The sequence below is a fragment of the Bufo bufo genome, chromosome 8 (genome assembly GCF_905171765.1).
Source record: "Bufo bufo chromosome 8, aBufBuf1.1, whole genome shotgun sequence".
NCBI classification, from domain to species: domain Eukaryota; kingdom Metazoa; phylum Chordata; class Amphibia; order Anura; family Bufonidae; genus Bufo; species Bufo bufo.
Genome location: NC_053396.1, coordinates 21,149,260 through 21,173,983, shown reverse-complemented (window position 1 = coordinate 21,173,983; position 24,724 = coordinate 21,149,260). Strand labels below are relative to the sequence as shown.

General features: G+C 47.6%; 1 protein-coding gene across 1 annotated transcript in view; it reads right to left on the bottom strand.

Moving 5' to 3' along the window:
- Positions 1-313: 313 nt before the first annotated feature.
- LOC120978226 (putative testis-specific Y-encoded-like protein 3) overlaps positions 314-24,724 on the bottom strand; it is a 32,727-nt gene continuing 8,316 nt past the window's right edge. Inside the window, exons 2-8 of the mRNA XM_040406452.1 lie at positions 14,770-15,556; positions 13,887-13,964; positions 12,475-12,586; positions 8,324-8,463; positions 5,558-5,643; positions 5,324-5,475; positions 314-3,496 (exon numbers count right to left, since the gene is read on the bottom strand). Coding sequence (XP_040262386.1) covers positions 3,336-3,496; positions 5,324-5,475; positions 5,558-5,643; positions 8,324-8,463; positions 12,475-12,586; positions 13,887-13,964; positions 14,770-15,498 — 1,458 coding nt within the window. The 5' untranslated portion in view covers positions 15,499-15,556 and the 3' untranslated portion in view covers positions 314-3,335. The remainder of the gene's footprint in view (positions 3,497-5,323; positions 5,476-5,557; positions 5,644-8,323; positions 8,464-12,474; positions 12,587-13,886; positions 13,965-14,769; positions 15,557-24,724) is intronic.

The following is a 24,724-nucleotide window of genomic DNA, read 5'->3' as shown; positions in this document are numbered from 1 at the left end:
CTGACCTCTGCACAGGTCACAGAGCATGCCTAGAAAACTCCCCCATTTATTGTACCTATGGGTCATGGTGGCTCCTGTAAAGCACATCTCTAAATGCTGTTAACAGCTCAGACAAGATGGCTGCCCACATAATCATGTTCAGGATATAAAAAAATTTTTACAGATTAGAATAAAAGGATCTGGTTCTAACTGGCAGAAAAAAAATTATAGGTGACACACTCCCTTTAAAGGAACAATATACACTGAAAATACAGCGACCGCTTGATCTAACATTGGGCATGGAGAGATGCCGCTACATATTGGGCATGAGAGATACCGAGGCAAGCATTGAGCACATGTCCTATTAGGACAGGACTAAGAGGACATGAGGTACACAATATCTGCAGGGCGGCGGACAGTTGCCTCTGTACCTGTGAAGCCTGGGAGGCTGAAGTGTCTCTCCACGACCAATGTCCGATCAGGTCGGAAAGTGAGGCTAGACACCCACTGTAACTGAAGACAGTGGAGGTGTTTTTTCTTCTAGATCAGATAACGGTGCAGTTTCTGATATAAAGAGTGTACTACCGTGTCTAAATATCAGCAAAACAAGCTGCGTGCACACAATGAACCAGCAGGGGATACTTGTAGCCTTTAGCTCAGCGATCAGCAGAACTGTGAATGCACCAATCATGACGGGCTATAACACCAGCTGTAACTCAAAATCAGTAGGGAATAAGTAATGCTAAGTTTTGCACCAGTTATTCGCCTTCCTATATATCATTTTAAATATGTGAAAACATGTTCAAAGGCAAATCTATGCTTTAAAGGGCATCTGTCAGCAGTTTTGTACCTATGACACTGGCTGACCTGTTACATGTGCACTTGGCAGCTGAAGGCATCTGTGTTGGTCCCATGTTCACATGTGCCCGCATTGCTGATAAAAATGATGTTTCTGTATATGCAAATGAGCCTCTAGGAGCAATGGGGGCGTTGCCGTTACACCTAGAGGCTCTGCAATCTGCAACTGCTGCGCCCTCTGACTGGGCCAAGCTGCGTAAACGTCATCCCGTCTTCCTGGCTCTGTCAAAGTGCAGAGGGCGCGGCAGTTGCAGAGAGAGCAGAACCTCTATGTGTAACGACAACGCCCCCGTTGCTCCTAGAGGCTCATTTGCATATAATAAAGCATCATTTTTCTCAGCAATGCAGGCACATATGAACATGGGACCAACACAGATGCCTTCAGCTGACAAGCGCACATGTAACAGGTCAGCCCCTGTCATAGGGACAAACCTACTGACAGATGCCCTTTAAGGGTGCTGCGGTTTTTGGGTAACTTCACATGTGCCATACTACATAATTATTTCCTAATAACAGAAATTCCTAGAGACTTCTTTGTGTCATTCTTCTGGATGAGGTCACAGGCCTATCTTGGAAAGGTACAGCAGAATACACCTCCCGGTGTGAATACCAAGTGAGGAAAGCCATTTGCCCTATAAGTATAATCCTAGCCAGGATGGAGAATGACATACCGGTAAAGAAGAGAGGTCGTATCCTCCAAATTCCTAGCAAATGTCTTCCAGTAACAGCAGGAGAAAGGAAACCTAATCAGCAGCTACACAGGTAGCCTATTTCACAATGAAGAGAAGACTAGTAGAAATCTATCAAGAACAGGGTAAAATCTATTCTCATTTCTATACTATGACTATGCAGGTGTTAACCTTTACAGTGCAGGTTGCTAAGAAAGATACAATATGGAAAGAATAGGCTGTCCTAAAGGTAATCAGTGCACTATAATCCTGAGCATTACACTGCCTAGCAGCAGAAAATGAAGCATTTTGCAACTTCTACCCCAAAATTTCAGTTGCAGTTTCTAAACTGAACGACTATCGCTAAATCCTCAAGACACCGAAGCATCGCCCTCCCCCACAATGATGCAAACCTTATTTGTTTTGACGCCTCCTGACAACCGAATTTGCCTTGGAGTGCATTACAATAAAAAAGACATCACATACGGTGAAAATAGAAACACCATCAACCGTGCTGGCCAGTGTTATGTGCAGATGCGGATGCCCCCTTCCAGTGGGATTAAATGATGGGATAAGCAAATCCTACCGAGCGCTTATGTATGTGAAAGAATAGATATCGCGTTGCTCAGATATGCAGCTTTCGTGCCAAAGCGACTTGTGTCTGTAAGACCGCATAGCTGCCACCAGGGTGCAGTATCGTCGCATTTCGATAAAATGTGGCCTGCACAGAAATGGAACCACTGAGAGATAGGTCGCAGCAAAAATAAAAAATGTTAGAAATACCATTGCGTATGAGAGATAACATAAAAGCAGGATTGTGCTCTGGTACGGACGTGCTGCAACTACTTACAGCGCTTAGAGGTTCAACTTCCAAAGCGTTGAACTGCTGGCTGCGTCGCACACCACTAAGCACGCAAGCAGAATGGTCTTCCAAGTTCCTGTGCAATCACCTCTCTTTCTATAAATACACACATACACAGTAAGCCAGTGTACACACTATTGTGCTAGAAGAAACACAGCTTTGCTGAGTGTCAATGGAGTAAGACAGGACTGAGGTTTTCAAAGGCGTGGTCCACGTGAGGGCAACGTCGGGCCGGGTAAAGACAGAGACTTGAAGCTTGTCGTGGAAAAGTATAATTGAGGTCCGCAGCAGACGGCACAGACGTGGAATGGCGCAATAAATATAACTGACCGATGAAAGGACCAACCCTGCATTACTACAAAAATAATCTCTGTGTAGTAGTGCAAGAAAAAAAATAAAAGGTTGCCAGCAGTAGCCTGCAGAGCTCTACGGTTATCTTTTCTTCCGCTTACTTTTTTTTTGCTGGCACGTATTGGTGCCAATGTAATATTTGCAGCTTAAAAAAAAAAAACGAGAAAAATAAAACCCCTGAATTATAAAAAAATGTAAATATCTATTTATCTAAAAAAAGAACACACTTAAAATTTACTGATAAAATAGCTTTGCTCTTTTTTTTTTAAATTAAGAGTACAACCTCGACAAATCCAGTATTTTAAGATTCCTATATGGCTCCTGTGTGCCTACTTTGCAGTGCAAATGCTATGGATACTGCAATGGTGTAGAAGCAGATGTCCACTTCCCCACTACGTTAACTAGACAAGCGTATAAATGGGTTGCCCCTGATCAGACATGCTTGTGGTGCTGGGCAAGAGAGGCCTCGCCAGGTAGCTGTATGTTTTTCCCATGCCAGTGGAATTTAACAAGTTTCCTACAAACCTTACTCCCTGTAGTGCAACTCGCCTTCTAGTGGGGTGAAGGATTCCCTGCGCCTACTAATGATTTAGCTACTCAAAAGTCGTCCTTGCATCCTATTCAGAGTCGCCACCTTCTTCTGAGGAGTTTTCTGAGTCATCTGCATCCAACACAATGTTATCTGTCTCATCAACAACGGTGGACTCCACCAGCTCCTCCGGCACAGATTCTTCCTCCAAATCTTCCTCATCATCGTCGTCGTCGTCGTTATCAGTACCTAAAGAGCAGGTAAGGAAAGTACTTAATGACATCTGTATCACAATGCATCCAATCTATACTAGGAAACAAAATCATTGTCAATTTCACAAGTACTTAAACTAAAGGCTATGTACACCTTTGGAGGCAATTTTTTTATGATTTCATTTAACAAATTTTTGGCTAATAAAATAATTTTTTTGGGTGGTGCTAGTCGGCGCTGACTGATTCACGCGCATAACAAAACATAAGGTGCATATTAAAATATATAACACTATATAACGACTATATAAACTGACTAGGGTCTCTGCTGCACTGTACTGTATTTATATAAGATGCACCTAGGTTTTAGAGTAGAACAATAAGAAGAAAAAAAAAAATTCATTACACCTCAGGTCAGACCAGCAATCAGACCCCCAATGTTAATCAGACCTCAGATCAGACCCCCAATGCCTCAGATCAACCGCCCAACCTTTAGCCAGCCATCAGCGCAAAATAAAAAAAAAAAATAAAAAACACTTACCTCTCCTGCTCCTGGTCACCATCGCGATCCTCTTCATTCTGCTGTGTATCGCGGCGCACAGTGTGAGGTCACAGAGCGACCTCACGCTGTGCGCAGCCCTGCACAGCCGATAGCCGAGTCGAGGACCAGGAAGCGGTGAGTACAGATCCTTCACCGCTTCCTGGTCCTCCTGTACTAATGAAGCACTTCCATAATAGAAGAGCTTCATTAGTACCGTGTTAAAGACCCGGGGGCTCCGCTGTACTAGAGCATCTCAGCTCTGTACAAAAAAAAGGAAGCCATATTTTTAATAAAGACCAATTTTACAAATATATATTTTTAGCTCAAAATAAATAAAATGCAATATCAAAATTATAATTGCCTCCAAAAGGTGTACATAGCCTTTAAACTTCCACCCCTTGGCAACTATGAATAATGTGATTATTAATATAATCCTTGTAATTTACATATAGTACCATTAAAGGCGCTGTCAAGGATTAGAAAAAGATGGCTGCTTTCTTGTAAACATAGCACCAGGTTGTATGTGGTATGACAGCCCAGCCCCATTCAAGTCAAAGGAACTGAGCTGCAATACCAGACCCAGCCATGGGCAGGTGTGGGGCTGTTTGTTGAATAAAGCAGCTATCTTTGTCTAAGGTTCCATTCACACCATCATAGTTTTGCTCCCAATCATTTCAATGGTGCAGCAAAAAATGTGGAGAGCACAATGTATTCTGTCCGCATCCGTATATGGCCGTTCCCTGGTTCCACAAAAAAGATAGAACATGTCCTATTCTTGAACGTTTTGCAGACAAGATTAGGCATCGTTACAATGGATCTGCAAAAAAATACACGTTTGCAACACGGACGATCAACGTTTTGCGGACTGCAAAATACATACGGTTGTGTGAATGCACCCCAATCCTGGACAACCCCTTTAGAGCTGACGATACACATCAGAGTAATATTGGCTGAACCTGCTGATTTTAGCAGGACAGAAAGACTAATGTGCCCGGGGTGTCCCCCGGCTGTCTTTCTGTCTGGGGACAGAAATGGTTGTTGTATTTTCAACATGTCAGATCCTTTAGTACTCATGGCGATAAGCAATTGCCAAAAGGTGTTCAGGCAGCAGCTTACACCCCTCTCCCTACTCAGAACACTTGCATACTTGGGTAAAACCAAGCATGCATGTGTATGGAAGAGATTGGGAGAGGTAGCTGTGAATAATGAGCAGCAGGACTCCTGGATCCCCAATGCTTTGTTACTGACAAGTACTGTATAGTACTGTCAGATGCAGCATAGGTTGAACATGATGTAGAACTTCAGCTAGCGTGTTTCAAGACTTACCTTCTGTGTGCTTTTCTGTATTATCAGATATTTCATGCACATCATTTTCATCATCATCATCTTCCTCATTCTCTTCTACTCCATCTTCCTCGTCGTCATCATCATCATCGTCGTCAACAATGACAACACAATCGTCTGTGTTGTCTGGATCGCTATAAAAGCACAAAAAACAACCTTGATGCTCACAACAGAAGGCGATGTACAGAAATAGTCCACTAATATCTTACTACCAACCTGTCCTCAGCCGGATGATCGTCACTTTCGCCCTCACCAATAAGGTAATACTGCAAAGGATTGGGCCACAGGTCTTCTTTGATTATCTAAAAGAAAAACGCAACGGTTACAAATCAGTCTGCGATCTCAAACACTACTTATTAATGTGTACTTATGTACAGTGAAGGAAAGATTTTTTTGTGCATGTTAAAGTTTTTATTTTTGGTTTTGTTTTTTAAATTTAGATATTGATGACCTATCCTAAGGATAGGTCATCAATATCTGATCGGTGGGGCCCACGCCGATCAGCTCCACTAACAGCCTGTATCGATGTGGTATCCAGGATATTAGAAGAGCGGACCAAGAGTAGGGCAGGAGCTCACACAGCACATCACTCCCCATGCCTGTGCCCACTCTGCTAAAGCCTGACATAGCACATCTATGCCAGGCTTTAGGAAAGTGAGACTGGTACAGGCAGGAGCAGTGATGCTCCATCCTGTACAGCGACCAGTGCATTCCCAGGGGAATTTGTACACCAGTACACAGCGCTGTGCGAGAGTACACATTGCAAAGCGCCATAAGCAACTGAACGTCAGGTGCCTATTTAACTGGGAAAACAAAAAAAAATTAAAAAGTATGTTACAAATATTATTTTCAGCTCATTTACAATAGGTTTTAATACAGTTTAGTTGTAAGTTTAAGTACACTTTAAATATAACAACAAGAAATATACCTGCACCAAACCTCTTGAACGCATACCTCCAGTGAAAAATGAAAACTTAAAGGTTCTTTGAATTTCCTGTAAAGTTCCTTTTGGTGCCTATCCCTTCAGTGCTCACCCCTTTGTGCTAATTCACAAACAGGAAGCTATCAATATCTGCCATGTTACGGATAGGACGAAGCAGCCCGAGTACAGGTAAGGCCACGACAGAGTCCTGAGATTACAGCAGGCTCAGCGCTGATACATGCAGAGTTCTGGGGTGTACCAACAGGATAGGCAAAAAGTGATTGAGTTCTGGCAAAATTGGATTTTTGTACTTACCATAAAATCAGTTTCTCGTTCAATGCATTGGGGGACACAGCACCATGGGTATATGTCAAGCTGCCACTAGGAGGCGACACTAGCAAAAAAAAAAGTGTTGGCTCCACCACGGGGGGCTGTACCCTCTCCACAGACACTAGGCTAATCAGTTTGTACCAATAGAAGTAGGAGAGAGAAACAGAAGCAAGGAACCAACAAGTGAAGTAAAAACAGAGTGAGGGATCTGTGTCCCACAATGCATTGAAAGAGAAAGGGATTTTACGGTAGGTACAAAAATCCAATTTTCTCGTTAATGTCATTGGGGGACACAGCGCCATGGGACGTCCCAAAGCAGTTCCCGAGGGTGGGAAGGAGGAGATCTCATGCAAAAAATTGGGCGCACAGGTGCAGGAGAACCATGTGACCCAACAGGACCATGAGAGGCCATAGCATAAAATAGGAGATAGGAAAACAAAGGAATGGGCTGAGAGGCTCCAGGACCAGGAAGAATCCCAAGAGAAAATAGTGGGGGACTGCCAGGATCCCAGGACAAGTGAGTGCCTGGCAGAAAATCCTAAATGCAAGAAAAAGGCAAAGGGAAACACCCAGCTCGACCCAAGGCTGGGGAAAAAGAAAAAGTCTGGAGGAGAGGAAGCAGGGCAGACGTCCTGCGTAGAAACAGAGGTTAACAAATGCACACTGGGGAGCCAGAGGAAGGAACTGGAAGATCCCCTGCTCCCCATTGATAAAACAGGAGCGCATCACCGCCGGAAAGCGTCCGTTGGTAGTGACCTAGCCAAACTACATATAGAAATATGCCCTCGGAGAAGGATCTAGAAGAAGACAGATCCAACAAGAAGATATGGTGGTCCCAAAGAGCCAGCGAGGGAACCTGTCAGAGGAAAAATGCCCGGGAAAGGACAGAAGTCCTGACCCAAGGAAAACAACTTCCTGGAGGGCAAGTAAATTCCATAAGGCCTAGAAACAAAAGCAGCAAGACCTGCAAAAAAACAGAGCAGGTCACGTCTGCCTCCTACGGACACTAGACTAAAACTGATTAGCCTAGTGACTATGGAGAGGGCACAGCCCAACTGGGCAGAGCCAACCTTTTTCATATCTAGTGTCAGCCTCCTAGTGGTAGCTGGGCATATACCCATGGTGCTGTGTCCCCCAATGCCATTAACAAGAAATATAATTTGTCTAGTACGATTGTCTATAGGTGAAGCCATGAGCAACATCCACCAGGCAGTCAAAAACATCAAATCATTACACTTTTAAAATTGAGATAGTTAATGGATAGTTAAAACTGTGCGGCCATTATAAGCGAATTTGAAGACTGCATGTCTATGCTGCTTTTGGCCTGCTCTATCAAATTAAAACTTTCCACATCTCACTAATTCCCCTCTCCTTTTAGTACACACAGAAACACAGCTTGCATCAGTGCAGAGGCTGCTGTAATTGCAGGACTTTATTAACTAGCTAGTACCCCTACTAACACATGTATATCCCAGTTCGGCTAAGATATTCAAGCTATTTAGCATTCTCTGTCTGCAGCTGACATCAACAGGGAGGAATTAAATGGCTGAATTAATTCTCCTCCTATTTTGCCTGCAAGTGGATTGCTCTAACACACAGAGCACTCTCTGGAGGTATGCGGTAAGATGTAAAAATGCTGATAATTTCTGTTAAACGACAGATGTCCATCATGCTACAAGATGACAGAATACATTAGTTCCATCCTTTAGTGAAGAAACGTGATATCTTACTGTTGCGATGCGGTCGGCAGCAGGGAAGCTGTGATCAGAAAACCAACTGAAAAAGCTCGGTGTAGAACTGTTTTTGCCACTATGAGATGGGTTCTGCCCTCGCCACCATTGAATGGGAGTAGAATGAGATGTGAGGCGGCCTGAAACCAAATGAGATGGAAAATTGTTGAGCAGTGCGTTACACAGAAGACAGCTTCATTTCCGTCTTACTTTAACAGTAGTATACGGCAGACAGTGTTGGGTGGCTAGGGCCTTGTCTACACAGGGATGTGATATGGCTTGCATGGCAATTTTTACTGCAACAGTGAAAAAAAACTGTGGAAACATAGCATAGTTTTTTTACATTTTTCTAGGAATTAAGCCTCATTCACACATCAGTGCTTTGGTCAGTGATTGTGAGCCAAAACCAGGACTGGAGCCTCCACAGACATGAGGTATAAGGGAAAGATCTGCACCTGTTCTGTGTTTAGAGCCGCACCTGGTGATGGAAATCACTGACCAAACACTGACCGTGTGAATGAGGCATTAGTGTTGTGGCGTCCTACGCTAAAACCATGTGTGACCACAGCCCTGATGGACATATTTAGCACTCACCAGTTTGATACTCTTAAAGGGGTTGTGCCAAGTGGTTTACGTTATCCCCTATCCACAGGATTGCTGGTGGTCTGACCGTTGGGACCCCACTGATCATGAGATGATAGAGTGGCAGGTCATGCATTCACTCTCAATGGAAGTGCTAGAGATAGCCAAGCACGGTACTTTGCTATCTCTGGCGCTCCCATAGAGAGTGGAGTGACAGTGTGCATGTACGACCTGCCGCTCCATCAGAATGGGGGATATCATGATCGGTGGGGATCCCAATGGTCGGACCTCCGGCAATCAACCAGCTATTCGATAACTTAAAAACCTGGCACAACCCCTTTAATGCCCATTTATCCAGACTGTAGGACGTATGAAGGATATGCTGAGGGAAATGGGATGAAGAAAATGTATATTATAGACATTATGTGGTAGATGGAGAGCCACTGTGTATAAGTAGCTCCCGTTTTAGCGGGCAGCCATAAATCTGATTGCCTATGTGTGTGTACTGTATACATGTGGTATGTGAACATGCAATGCGTGTATTGGAAGGGAAAGTATGAAAATGATCAAGAAGGCGGCGGTGGTGGGCATGCTTTGTATTGGAGTGAAACTATGTGTTAAAACGGCCCTGGAGATGGTTAACAGCGCAGTGTATTTTTAGGTGAACTGCTAAGAATTTAGACAAAGCAAATGCTAAATCCTTCCATGGAGAAGCACAGCTAACTATTTAGCCAAAACAAGCATCAAATACAAGACATCATTTAGAAGTATTTTTCTCGGTAAACCAGAGGAAGGTTTATGGATAGATAACCTCCGGCACCACAGATGACGCCGTTAAACCCTGCAAAGGGACAAAAGGTTGCCCATCCCAAGAATGGACCTCTCCCTGTCATTAACTACTACCAAAATATTTGTACATATTTCATATTTTCTCATTAAATAGTAAATGCCGTATTTATCTGCATTCCAGCTACAGGGACTGTAATAGGGGCTATGTTTCAATGTAATCCGTCCTCACACAGCATAAAGTGAAGACTGGCACAAAAATGTGTTTTCTTACCCTTATTTTACCTCAATAGACAAGTGAATGTACAGGCTGGTATAAAAGTGCCTCTACTAAGTACTAACGTGAATCTACACTAAGATATGAATTGAGGTATCGGAACATTTCATTATGAACATCAATCGTATCTATCCATATAAAAATAAAAAGTCTTAGGTCCCTTTCACACGGGAGAGTATTCCGCGCGGGTGCAATGCGTGACATGAACGCATTGCACCTGCACTGAATCCTGACCCATTCATTTCCATGGGTCTGTATACATGAGCGTTGTTTTTCACGCAAAAAATGCGAAAATCGCAGCATGTTCTATATTCTGCGTTTTTCACACAACACAGACCCCATAAAAATGTGTGAAAATCTCAAGCATCCACAGGCAAGTGCAGATGCGATTTTCACGCATGGTTGCTAAGGAGATATTAGTAAATAGGGATGAGAAACCCCGGACCCCATTAAAGTCAATTCACTGTATTATTTTCCCTTCTGACATGGTTATAAAGGAAAATACAGATTGCTAACTAAAATGTCTAACTAAAATAAACTCACCTCATCCACTTGATCGCGCAGCCGGTATCGTCTTCTGTCTTCTTCCTGCAGGACCTGCGCTGACGTCATCGCGCTCACCACGTGGTGAGCGCAATGACGTCAGCGCAGGTCCTGCTGAATGAAAATAGAAAGGTCCTTGACTGACTGAAATTGCGTGCCTACTCTCGCAGGTTTGCCGCAACGCATCCGGACAAAAAACGTGCCGCCTGTGTGCAAGGGGCCTTAAAGGGGTTGTCCAGGATTCTACAATTGATGGCCTATCCTCAGGATAGGCCTATCAATATACAATTGTCGGGAGTCTGGCAGCCCACACCCCTGCCGATCAGCAGTTCTGCAGTAGCTCCGGCACAAAAAAAAAGCTACATTCCCACGACCATAGTTTTTTGAGGTCTGCAAAATACGGTTACAGGCTCGTGTGTGTTCCACAATGGCCGCCACCGTGATAGAAAATGCAATTGCGGACAAGAATAGGACATGCTCTATCTTTTTGAGTGGCCACAAAATTTCAGAACGGATGCGCACTCCTTCATATAGTCGTGTGAATGAGCCCATACACAGCTCTGTCCATAGTGAAGTGAACAAGAGCAACGCTGCAGTGACCCGCTCCACCCTCCGCACAATGGCATTTTGCGCCGCCTTCTGTTAATTTGTGCCCACCTACAATATTGGACCACTTTTATTTTATTTATTTTTCCAGGGCCACTTTAAGTTCCCAGTCCGCTCTTGAGACCAATACTATACCCATAGATAACACTCCGTACGGTCACTGGGGAGGGGGATGCACTTAATCACTTAGTGGGGATTGTAGGGTTATGTTCTCATATGGCAGATTTGTTGCAAACGTGTTGCATACATCTGAATGGGGTTTTTTCTGCAGCATAACTATGGATTTCTGCCAAATCCCTTTCGGATGACTGGGATAGACACATATACTTCTGCAACAAATCTGCCATCTGTGAACATACCCTAATGCTCTATGACATCTACCTGTCAATCAACTGAGTAAACAGCCTGTACTTCTATAGCTATACAGAAAATGGAGAAGGAAATGTGTGCTTCCAATATGGCCTCCCCGGAGAACCTAAATAAATAGTTTACACATTTCTCTTCCACAGACTTAAAGGGGTTGTCTCACTTCAGCAAGTGTCATTTATCATGTAGAGAAAATGAATACAAGGCATTTACTAATGTATTGTGATTCTCCATATTGCTGGCTGGATTTATTTTTCCATCACATTATGCACTGCTCGTTTCCATGGTTATGACCACCCTGCAATCCAGCAGAGGTGGACGGGGTTGCACACTATAGGAAAAAGCGCAAGCCTCTCTGGTGTCCAGGTCCGTGGAAGCACACATAGGCTGGTGCTTTTTCCTATAGTGTGCAAGTACGACCACTTCTGATGGATTGCAGGGTGGTCATAACCATGGAAACAAGCAGTGTATAATGTGATGGAAAAACGAATGAAGCCACCAAAGGAGGCAATATGGACAATCACCATATATTAATTGCCTTGTATTAACTCTCTCTACATGATAAATGCCATTTGCCAAAGTGACGCCACCCCTTTAAAGGGGGTTTCCATAAACATTTATCAACTATCCACAGGACAGGTGAAAAATAAATGATCGTTGGGGGTCTAATGGCTGAGTCCCCTGCCAATCACGGGAAAGGGAGTTCCCTGTGTGAATGGCGCGGTAGTTCACTTGGCTAACTGGCAGTTCCACGTGTAAATGGTGCAGTGATCACACAGGAGATATAGATCAATGCAGTCAGAAAAGAGACACTGCATTATTTTTTGTGCGGTAAGCGTTGCTGTAGCTACAATCAATGACATGGGAGAAATGCTGACGTATGCAGAAGAAAATGACCAGGACACATGAGGGACGTATTTCACAATACACATAGTATAGCACACAGTAGAGGGTCCCATGGAAATTCCTGCCCACTCTAGCTAATACTCACCCGAGGAACCATATTGAAACTCCTTGATGATCACATCATTCTTGAAGTAAGGATTGGAGTTGAAGTAGAATTTTATCTTGCAGCTTGACTTTAGGTGTGTAAAGTCCTCTACCTAAATTAAAGAGCAGGTTACTAGCATAGAGAAGACTTAAAGGGGTTCTGCAGTTTTTTAAACTGATGATCTATCCTCTGGATAGATCATCAGCATCTGATCGGCAGCGGCTAAGCTCTGTTCACTTGAATGGAGCTTAGCCCCGCCCAGGCCAGTGATACTAGTCGTGATGTCACTGGGCCTGCGGTAAACAGCGAGAAGTCCGCGGCGCTACTGCCAGCGCCGCTGCCTTCTCAAACAGCTGATCGGCGGGGGTCCCGGGTGTCGGACCCCCGCCGATCAGATGCTAATGATCTATCCAGAGGATAGATCATCAGTTTAAACAAAGTGCAGAAACCCTTTAATAAAAGCAGGAATTGTGGTGTAATCGTATTGCAAGGCCTAAATTATACAGAAAACTGTGTTTCCAGTATTAAAAGGGTTGTGTCACCTCACGCACTTGTGGCATAACGTAGGATAGGCGACCAATTAACACTGAGCGAATCAAGCTTTGGATCCTAGATCAGAAGACGATTCGTTCAAACACTTCGTTTTAATGCTGTATGGAGATCTGTCTCTGTAGAGCATTAAAATGTATTTTCTGTGTGAAGGCAAAATTTGTTTTACCCGAAGTCGCGTGAGACTTCGCTAATTAATTCGGTATTCATCTTTAAAAACATTTAAAATAGCAATCTGAAGTCGGATTTGGTACCGAGGTAGCAGCCAGTACCAAATCAGACTTCAGATTCCTAATTTTAGATGTTTTTAAAGATGCAGAAATGAATACAGAATTAATTCACCGAAGTCTCGCACGACTTCCGGTGAAACAAATTTTGCCTCCACGGAGGCAATAGAATTTAATGCTGTACAGAGACAGCTCTCCGTACAGCATTAAAACAAAGTGTTAGAACGAATGGACTTCGGCTCTATGATCCGAAGCTCGATTCGCTCAAGTCTACCGCCAACGCATGATATGTGCAGGTCCCACCTATTTCTAAAATAGAGCCCCCAAAGTGAACAAGAGTGCATGCGTGGCGTGCTCTGAATTCACAGCTATTTTCCGAAGTAACAAAGAAATGAATGGACGGCTGTCGCCCATGCGCGGTGCACTCTCGTCTATCTTGGGTGTTTAGTTCTAGAGATAGTTGCGGGTCCCAGTGCTGATACCAGAAATCACACAGAGGATGAAGCTCAGCAGCTCCGTCAGTGGAGGGGTGGGGGAGGTATCTGACATTGATAATCTAAGAATAGGTCATCAATATCTAGAACCTAGACAACCCCTTTAAGTAAATACATTTCTAAAATGGGCACATCCACCTACCTGTAAATTATTCATGTAGCTTAATGTATCTTCGTCACGGTCATCAATCATTGCAGATAGTTGGGGGTGATTCAGAAACTGAAATAGGGCGAAGTTAAGGAAAATACATGGAGAATTCGCATTATATACCTGGCATAATTTATTTATGTTGAAGTAAAATAAGATGGTTTAAGGCAGGAATGCCCAACCTGCAGCCCTCCAGCTTTGCAAAACTACAAGTTCCATCATGCCTGGAGCTATGAGGGCATGCTGGGAGTTGTAGTTTTGCAACAGCTGGAGAGCCACAGGTTGGGCATCCCTGGTTTAAGGCTGATCACACCTCTACAGCCGATACTGCAAAATGCAGCCAAACTGCAGGTGCCACCAAATATCTACAGATGTCAATCACCAGCCAGTTTAGGTGATCTATGAGGTGCAAGCAGATCTGTCTCACGTTATCTCAATGGGGTGTTATCGCTTCGTGATTACAGTCACAAGAGCTCAACTTCCTACGGTTCTCCCTCATATGACGGACACCAAAGGTGCCCGAGGGTCCCCAATGACTATACTGGGAGTCAGTCGGGTTTCTGTCATGGTGTCTGTTGCAACACAAAATATTTTATTCGGACAGTGGATTTTAGGGCTCATTCACATGGAGGCTCCATGAGGAGCTTCCACTGCAGATTCCATCAAAATTGCGCAGCATCTTGATGGAATCTGTGATGAAACGTCTAAAAGAGCCTCCAAGGCAGATGTGGATGAAGCATATAACCCACTATATGAGAAAAAGTAATTTGCACAAATACTACTTTGTAATGATTGCCTGGAGACTGGGTTAAAAGAAGGAAAATAGGAAAAGTATAAAATGTTATAAAGAGCATAATAAACTGGTTATATAGGATACAGCAGTGACCCAAAAACCCGGGATGGTACGTATGATGGAGTTGCGTTTCTGGATGTGCGGTTTTCGGAGCTGTCCGTATCTCCGTTTCAGTTGCAGCAGAGCGCGGTCCGCCCGTTCATTGACTGACCTCAGCTCCTGCTGCACGGACTCCAGAGCCTGCAGGGAGCGATCGTTGCTAGTAGGTTGGGTGCCAACAGAAACGATGCAGCACTCGTCGCCCTCGCTGCACGATCGATGCTCAGCCGCTTCTGAATCTGAGGAAAGAGGCGACAGGACAGCAGGCTCTTCTGCGTCCGCTATCTCTAAGTTTGGCTGGGCAGATCTTTTCCGCTGATCGTCTGGATCACCATTCCCTGCCGCATCCCTTCTTAAGGGATCTTGCTTTGACGGAGTGGTGTTCTTCTCTCCAGTTTCACCACCTTCAGGGATGTGAGGGGTTCCTGTTGCACTTTCCCCTGTGTCTCCCCTCTCCGGTGTGCACACAGGTAGTCTGGCATGAGAGTCTTCTGCTGTGCCATTTTCTGGAGTGTGCGGAATAACATTGCCAGGCTGCTCTTTATCGTCAGCGTTCTCTCTCCAGTTGGTCATCTCCCACAAAGTCTGTGCAGCCTCGGCCTCCTGGCTATCTGCCAGGTCAAGAACTCCATTGTTCTTTTCATCAGTCTCCAAAACTCTCCTCTGTTTCGCTGATGGAGGGGAGCACTCGTCTTTCTTCTCTGGGCAGCTCATTGTGCAGGGTCTTCAAAGCAGGGATAGTTTTTCACCAATGCTCCACATGGCCCATCATCTGATAAAAAAGGCAATAATTATTGTGCTTAATAAGTTAACACTATGCCCACCTAACGCTGCCATACCCAGTGCCCACACAGCTACATGCCCACACAAACATTGCTCTGTTACATGCCCATCTCACACACAGCTCTACTATATGCCCATTACAAATAGAAAACTCCACCATACACTCACATAGCCCTGCTTAAAACACATGCGCCACACATAAGGTAACTTCATATTCAGCACAGTCTTAAAGGGGTCGTCTCATCATGGACAATGGGGGCATATCGCTAGGATATGCTCCCATTGTCTTATAGGTGTGGTTCCCACCGCTGGGACCCGCACCTATATTCATATAGTCAGAACGGAGCCCCGCAAGGTGGTGGCTGGAGGACTCGGGTCCGGCCACCGCTAAGCCGGCTCCCCATAGAAGTGAAGGGGAGCGGCCCCTTAGAAAATGAATGGAGGGCGGAAGCGCATGCGCAGTGCGCCCTCCTTCACTTGTGGGGCTCCGTTCTCGGTATAGGTGCGGGTCCCATTGTCTATGATGAGACAACCCCTTTAACTCCTCCCGCACACATGGCTGATCACATGACTGCGACATCACCACAGGTCCTGTACCCACAATGTGCAGTTTAGTCTGCAGCTGCTCCTGGTGAGGGAGATGTCAATGAGGGGGCGGAGCTTCTCAGGAAATGGGCGGTACTTCTTGTGTGCTAGACCCGGAAGGGAAGGCTGCTGATACAGCGGACCGGACTAGAAAAAGACCATGTCAAAAAATACACACAAGTCTTTCTTTAGGGAGTAAAATAGCCTGAGCAGGTGTCTTGTACAGGTGTTGTTGCACCCTTTGTCACCAGGTTTGTCTGTACTGCTCTCCCATCACCTATATAATGCTGACAGCAGTTTTGAAGGCTCAGAACTGCTGACAGACAAACTGCTTCATGGCCATTCCCTTTAAAAGCATCCTATCATTTGCTTACATCTGAACCCAACCGTATTTATTTTCGGATAGCGCAATGACCCATTCATTTCTATGGTGCCGTACACACATCTGTATTTTTATTTATTTTTTTAAGGCCTCACGCACATGACCGTGGATTCGGTTCGTATCCGATCCGCATTTTTTTGCAGATCAGATGCGCATCGATTCATTTCAATGGGGCCAAAAAAGATGTCCATCCATACGTTCGTTCCGCGGGCCCGCAAAAAATAAATAAATAAATAGAACATGTCCTATTCTTGTCCATTTTATGAATAGACATTTGTAACATAGTGTGCGACCTGCAGAAGGGAAAATGCAACTTGCACACAGCCGGTATCCACAAAAACGGATACGGTCATGTGTATCAGGCCTAAATGACAGAAGTCCTGTTCTGGTCCACATTGTGAACAAGAATAGTTATTTCTATTGTGTGAGAAAAAGGCGTAGTGCACACGGAGGGTGTCCGTATTTTACAGATCTGTGGTTGCGGACAGATACGGTCATGTGTATGAGGCATTGAAGTCGGTTTTTGGACACAAGAAGGTATAGTTGGCTGCCTATAGCTAGGAGCCTGCGAGCCGCTACGCATCACCGTACAGCTGTATTAGACACTGTGCACACTGAGAAATGGGATAGACAGCTCTGTCGGAAGCACGGAGAGGTATAGCACAAGCTCCTGCGCCTCTCTGGATGCCTCAGAGCTCTGAATTATACTGTGTGTGCAATCTAAGGTTGAGTTTGCACAGGGCCTCAGGATGTAACAGCCAGATATCATATGCAAAAACGGTGCCATGGAACCCGTCTTGTGATCCTGTCTGCAAAGTAGCTAAAAAAACGAGATTTTTGTATAACTTACCAGTAAAATCTCTTTCTCGCTCTTTCCTTGGGGGACACAGAAGACCTTGGGTATAGCTCATCTCCCTAGGAGGCGTGACACTAAGTGAAAGCTGTTAAGCCCCTCCTCCACAGCTATACCCTCAGCCTGGAGAGAGAGACTGCCAGTTGCGTGTCCAAGTAGTGAGAAAAGGCAAAGTCCAAAAAGTGGAACCAACAAGCCAACTACCCAAAGGGTAAAACAAACTCGGAAACAGTCAGAGAAGAACAAAGAATGGGTGGGTGCTGTGTCCCCCAAGGAAAGAGCGAGAAAGAGATTTTACTGGTAAGTTATACAAAAATCTCGTTTTCTCGCCCAGTTTCCTTGGGGGACACAGAAGACCTTGGGACGTTCAAAAGCAGTCCAAAGGGGGAGGGACCACAGCACCAAGGCGAAGCACCCAAAGGCAACAAAAAAACCGCCGCCTGCAGACCAGGCGGCCCAAGGCAGCATACGCCGAAGGCCGAGTATGCACCCTGTAGAACTCGGTAAGGTGTGCAAGGAAGACCAGTGACCACCTTACAAATGCATGGCCGAAGCCTAATGCCTCCGGCCCAGGAAAAACCGACAGCTCTGGCAAAATGAATGGTGACACCAAAAGCAGAACCCTGCCCTTGGTGCGACAACCACAGCAAGAGCCACACTGAGAAAGCGGAGGAAAGCCACCCTGGAGGCCCTCAACCCTTTGCGCGGACCTCCTGGGAACACAAGAGACCGAACGTCGACAAGAGTCGGAGATCTCCAAGTAAAAAACTGCAAGGCCCAAACAACGTCCAAATCGGTGAAGTGTCCGTTCCCGGGGGTGGGAAGGGGAGGACGACTGCCTCAATGAAATGAAGGACAAACACCACCTTCAGAAGGAAGGAAGAGACGGAATGGAGAACAGCCCTGTCCTGGGGGAAGACAGAAGGCTCGGAACAAGAAGGGCCGCCACTCAGGCACCAGTCAGAGACACGATGGCTACAGAAACCCAACCGTACAGGACAGAAGGAGTAGAGAGGACTTCTGTAACGGCTCCAAGGAAAAATTGGAGCGCCAAGAGCCCAGTATGTAGTTCCCAGGACGGTAACGGAGGGCAGTACAAAGGAACCCAAGAGCCGCTCCATGGAAGAAGTTCCTGACAGGCCCAGAGGGTCGGGGAACGCTGAAAGAGGAAGGACAGGAACGACACTTGATACCTCAAGCAACGGAGTCCCAGCCCCAGGTCCAGGCCGGGCTGGAGAAAGACAGAACCATGGAGAGAGAAAGGCAGAGTGGGGGATCGCCCAGCTTCCCACAGAACCCCAGGTAAAGCCCTAAGTCCTACCACAGATCCTGGACGAAAACTCGGCTAGAAGCGAACACTAGCGAGCTCACTAGAGTCGCCTGGGCAAGCGGGCGAAAACCCAATGATCAGTAACACGGGCAGAACGGTCGGTAGAACTGGTCCCGTCGGCCCCGAACAATGTTGTCCCGTATCCACCCGGAGTGGGGGAGCAGACGGACAGGAACCGAAGGGTCCGCCCAGCAACCGCCCGATGCCAGGACAAGACAGGCTAAAGCCCAAGCCGATGTAGCCACCACAGGAAGACGGACTAAATGGTAGTCCTCCCAAGTTACCGAGAAGGTAAATCCATAGCAGAAACATTGCCTAGAATGGAAAAAACGCAATCTGCACCCAGCGGGAGGACAGAACGCGGTAGACCCGTTAGATAGGTACACAGCTAGTACAGTCAGTGTGGACAAGACACCAGAACCATCCACCTGAACAACCATGCTCTTCCCAGAGGGGAGGGCAGAGAAGGAACATCCTCTGAAGCGTGGCCGGAACAGAAGCCACATCGGAGAGATCCGTACCGAGTGGGAGCCAAACAGAACCGGCGAGAAAAGGCAGTCGAGACAGAGGCCGGGATAACACCCTCCAAAAGAAAGGAGGAGTGGGCATAGAGAAGCCATAGGACAGCTCAAAAGCAGAACCCCGCTACACTGAGACGCCCGGTTCACCGTTTCGCAGAAGGCGAATATCCTGAAGAACTCAAGGTGGATGTCCTCCGGACCTGGGTAAGCGAGCACCCAAGAGAAGTTGGGTGACCTTCCCAAGAAGAGCGGCCCGAACCTGGTAGAAGGAAATAGTAGTAGGCGAGGGCACCGTAGTCCCGCCAGAGCCAACATAGAATGCGAAGGGCGCTGCAGACAGCACTCTCGACCATGTGACCACTAGCGCAGGGAAACAATGCTGCGGGAAGACGAATGGGTACGTGTCTAGGAACCACGAACACTCCCCGGCGGAAGGGCCAACGAAATGAATGAGCACCGCCCAGCTCGGAGCAGTAGCGAGCAGGTAGAGGCCGTCTACTTATATATAAGGCATTCATTTATTGTTTGTTGGACAACACCTTAGGCTTACACAGGTGGACAGAATGATCTCTTTAGAGAATAGTGCAAGGCTTGCTGCAAACACCGTCTCCCAAGAGAAAAAAATATGTCGCAGGAGGAAAGGAGGGATACGTACGAGTAGCCCCGTAAGCAGTGAGAAGGCCAACCCACCTACGGGACGAGAAGGTATACACGGCCCAAACAACGCACAAAAACGTCCACTCACTGCAAAAATATCACTCAGCGAAGGCCAGCCAGAGTGCCACAGTATCTACGGAAGTGCAAAGTGCAAACTGAAAAGGAGTTATGCACAAGACTAGTATGGTATGCGATGGAACGCAAAACTGACCGCCCCGAAAGGGGGGAAATGTACCTGGCAAATTGCAGTCGGCAAGGGTGCAAAAGCCCGCCCCAAAAAAAGGGGGGAATGCCCAAGGCCGTACCTACGTCAGAGAAGTAGGGCATACCATACTTCGCCCCGAAGGGCGCCATGCACATAGCCACACAGTATCCAGCAGGAATGCAGGAGGTCCACCTAGTGAAAGGGGGACATGCACAGGGCTATCCTAGCATTAAGTGAGTGTGCAACCACTCACCCAACACCGAAACTTCGTGAGAGTGTAACTACTCCCAATGAAGGGGAACATGTGCAAGTCCAATACGGCACATACAAGGACAGCCTTGGATCTCGTGAGCGTGCAAAATTCCGCCCATGGAATGAGGGGTGGTCACGCACAAGGCCAGCACGGTATCCAATGGGAGCGCAAGCATTCCACCCATGTTAGAGGGCCATGCTCAAGGCCAGCAACGTATCCGGTGAGAGTGTAGTATGCCGCCCAGAAAAGAGGGGGGGGGGGGGGGGGGCATGCACACGGTCAGCATCGCATCCAGGGAGAGTGCGATCAGTCGGTGAGAATGTGTGCATGTCACCTGAAGGAGGCGTGCCCATGGCCGGCAGCGAATCCAGTGAGAGTGCGTACACCGCCCACGGAAGAGGGGTCATACATATGGCTGGCAGCGGATCCAGTGAGAGTGCAAGCACCCCGCCATGTATGGGGTTCATGCACATGGCCAACAACGTACCGGCGAGAGAACATCACCGACCGAGGGAGTGTATGTATGCCGCCACAGGGAAAATCCAATGAGAGTGCATCATACCACCTATGGAAAGTGGTCATGCACATGGCTGGCAGTGAATCCAGTGAGAGTGCCGAATGCCGTCCACGGAAGGGAGTCATGCCTATGGGCGTCAGCGAATTCAGAGAGTGCAGCATTCCGCCTATGGAAGGGGGTCACGCACATGATCGGCAACGAATCCAGTGAGAGTGCAGCGTTCCACCAATGGAAAGGGATCGTGCACATGGCCAGCACCGTATCTGGTGAGAGTGCAGTATTCCGCCTAAGAAAAAGGGGTCATGCACAGATCGCAACGAATCTAGTGAGAGTGTAGCGTTCCGCCTATGGAAGGAGGTCGTGCACATGGCCAGCACCGTATCCGGTGAAACTGCAGTAGTCCGCCAATGAAAGGGGGATCATGCACAAGGCCAAACCGTAGCCAGGGAGAGTACAGTATCCCGCCCAGGAGGGGGGTCCCGCACATGGCAGTACCATAACTGAAGAGGGTGACGAATACCGCCTACAGAAAGGGCCGCATGCACTTGACCAGCGCCGTATCGTGAGAGAGGGCTAGGAGGGTAAAATGACCCTGGCAGCGCCGCAGCCGGGGAGTGCGACATGCCGCCTAGGGAAGGGGGGCATGTACTGACATGAGGCTGCAGCGTCCTGCGCAGCCCACAAGTTAATATATAAAAAAAAAAATATATTTATATATATATATATATATAACAGAAAGGGGAGCCACCTACAGGAGCACTGGGGGGTTGGCAGCCATACAGGCCCATCTGAAGCCGGCCTGTACCCAAAGGGTTAAACAGGGATCCGGCCAGGAGGGCGGCGCTGCGATCCCCTGGGGGCAGCCATACAGGCCCATCTGAAGCCGGCCTGTACCGCGGCGCTGCGATCCCCTGGGGGCACCCATACAGGCCATCTGAAGCCGGCCTGTACCCAAAGGGTTAACAGGGATCCGGCCTGGAGGGCGGCGCTGCGATCCCCTGGGGGCGGGGGAACCTCCCGGCAGGAAGAATTCCCGCCTGGAGAAGTTCCAGCCCCCTCCAACAGAGGCCGGAATTTTGCGGCCTAGTAATTGTAGGCCGTGAAGCCGGGGCCTAAATTATTAGCGGCGCCCGGCTGACCGGGGCCGCACAGTATTCAAGTACCGGCCGGGGAACGAAGCGGCGCATGCACATGCCGGCCGCGGGTGCCCACCCCGCGGGCCGGAAGAGCCGGGGACCCGGATAGAGCGCCGGGATCGCGGCCGTAAAGCCTGCGGTGCCCGGCCGACCGGAATGTTCCGACGGTCGGCCTGGGGCTGTTGAAGCATAGCGCTCATATTGCAGGCCGCGGGTGCCCACCCCGCTGCCCAGAAGCGAGGACCCTGCACTCGGCAGCCATTTTACCCATGGAGCGGGCCCTGGCTTATAACAGCGCACCATGTGGCCAACAGCCACAACCACCTTGCCCTTGGGCCGGTGCCCGTGAGGGCAGAGGAGGGTCAGGAGCAGCAAGGCTCTGGCCCTGAAGCAGTAGCCGGTAAGAGGGAGGGGGACCCTGAGACCGGGTGCCTGTGAGGGTGGGACGCCTGCATAACCCCTCCGTCAGGGGCAGCTAGTTGCGGACCTCTGCAGCTCCCCAGGCATTCTTCTTGTAGGGAGAAGGGTGCCAATGACCTATGGAGGCCAGGAGAGAGGGAGCAGAATGTCGCCCTGCGGCAGCCCAGGGGCCAGCCTAGGTCTAGCAGGGACAGAAGGGTCCATAGGCCCAGTATAGGGTCAGGCACGCAGGAGACCGGGGGGGGACGGGGACGTTGGGCTGGAGAAGCCAATCTCTCACCATAGACGTCTTCACCCTCGGTCCGTTCCAGCAGGGTCGCCCCTTCAGCTACTGGCACCGTAGTGGCAGGACGCTGGAAGGGGGACTTGGCGTGCGGGCGACCCTTGCGCTGGCGGGATGTAGGGGAGCTGGGCTGCCCTGATCCACCTTGCCTTCTGTGGGGGAGGCAGCCGTGCGGGTGACCGGCACTGGCGCAGCTCAACCCCGGGAGAAACAGAGAGGTCTAGTGCGTCTCTGTTGTCCCTGATGATCTGGAACAAAAAGAAAAGAAAAAAGTAAAAATCTAAAATTTAAACAAGGAGAAACCAGCCCTGCAGAGCAGGGAGTGTCTTGCCTCCTTGGACACTAAGCAAAAAACTGGCAGTCTCTCTCTCCAGGCTGAGGGTATAGCTGTGGAGGAGGGGCTTAACAGTCTTCACTTAGTGTCACGCCTCCTAGGGAGATGAGCTATACCCAAGGTCTTCTGTGTCCCCCAAGGAAACTGGGCGAGAAAACATTTTTTTGTCCATGAGGTTACTATTTCTGAAATCTGACAAGCTGCTATAAGGAACTGCCCCACTTATTTGAGAGCAGCTGAGGATAGGTCATCAATATTAAAAGCCCGGAGAACCCCTTTAAGAGCCACGGGCTGTTAATACGTTTGGCGCATCTCCAGGCAGTCTGTGCGTGAGAAATTCTAATCTACACCGCCGGTGAGCTACCGTCAATCTGAGCTCCACTTTCTGCCATAAATGATAGTGAATCTGTCTTGTGTCAGGAGGCCACACCCCCTCTCACTAAGCTCCGCCCACTCTCCAAGCCACATTTGAAAAGTGGCAAATATGGGGTGCGCCATTATCTGCAACTTTTTTTATTTAAGTGTTGGAAAGCTAGAAAAAATAATTGCAGAGATCCGTAGCGCAAACCCGTCACCTGTTTTTGAGTGGTTGTTTTTTTTATCATTTCCACGGCGATCGTTGCATAGCGATGTCATACGGAGGCCATGTGATAAAATATTTGCTTTCCCTGTGTACTGAAATGTCTGTAAACCCCTGAATCCAGACATCAGATTCTAAGGCCACGCCCCTGATGTGTCATGTGACCACACACCCCTGTATACACAGGGCACACATATACAGACACAGTACTACTGTCAGTACGAGTATGTGCAGGGTTCACATAAAATGGTCTCTGCCATAGACAGAGATCAGCCATAACATTAAAGGGGTCCTCCGGGCTACAGATATTGATGGCCTCTCCACAGAATAGGTCATCGATATCAAATCGGCGGAGGTCCAACACCCAGCACCCCCAATGATCGGCTGCTTCGGGCTGCCACAGCGCCGGAAACTAAGGCCCCTTTCACACGGGCGAGATTTCCGCACGGGTGCAATGCGTGAGGTGAACGCATTGCACCCGCACTGAATCCGGACCCATTCACTTCAATGGGGCTGTTCACATGAGCGGTGATTTTCACGCATCACTTGTGCGTTACGTGAAAATCGCAGCATGCTCCTCTTTTTTTTTTCACGTAACGCAGGCCCCATAGAAATGAATGGGGTTGCGTGAAAATCACAAGCATCCGCAAGCAAGTGTGGATGCGGTGCGATTTTCACACACGGTTGCTAGGAGAAGATCGGGATGGGGACCCGATCATTATTATTTTCCCTTATAACATGGTTATAAGCGAAAATAATAGCATTCTGAATACAGAATGCATAGTAAACTAGCGCTGGAGGGGTTAAAAAAAAATCATATATTTTAACTCCCCTTAATCCACTTGTTCGCGCAGCCGGCATCTCTTCTGTCTTCATCTGTGAGGAAAAGGACCTTTGATGACGTTACTAAGCTCATCACATGGTGATGGATCATGTGATGGACCATGTGATGAGGGTAGTGACGTCATTAAAGGTCCTTTTCCTCACAGATGAAGACAGAAGAGATGCCGGCTGCGCGAACAAGTGGATTAAGGGGAGTTAAAATATATATTATTTTTTTTCAACCCCTCCAGCCCTATTGTACTATGCATTCTGTATTCG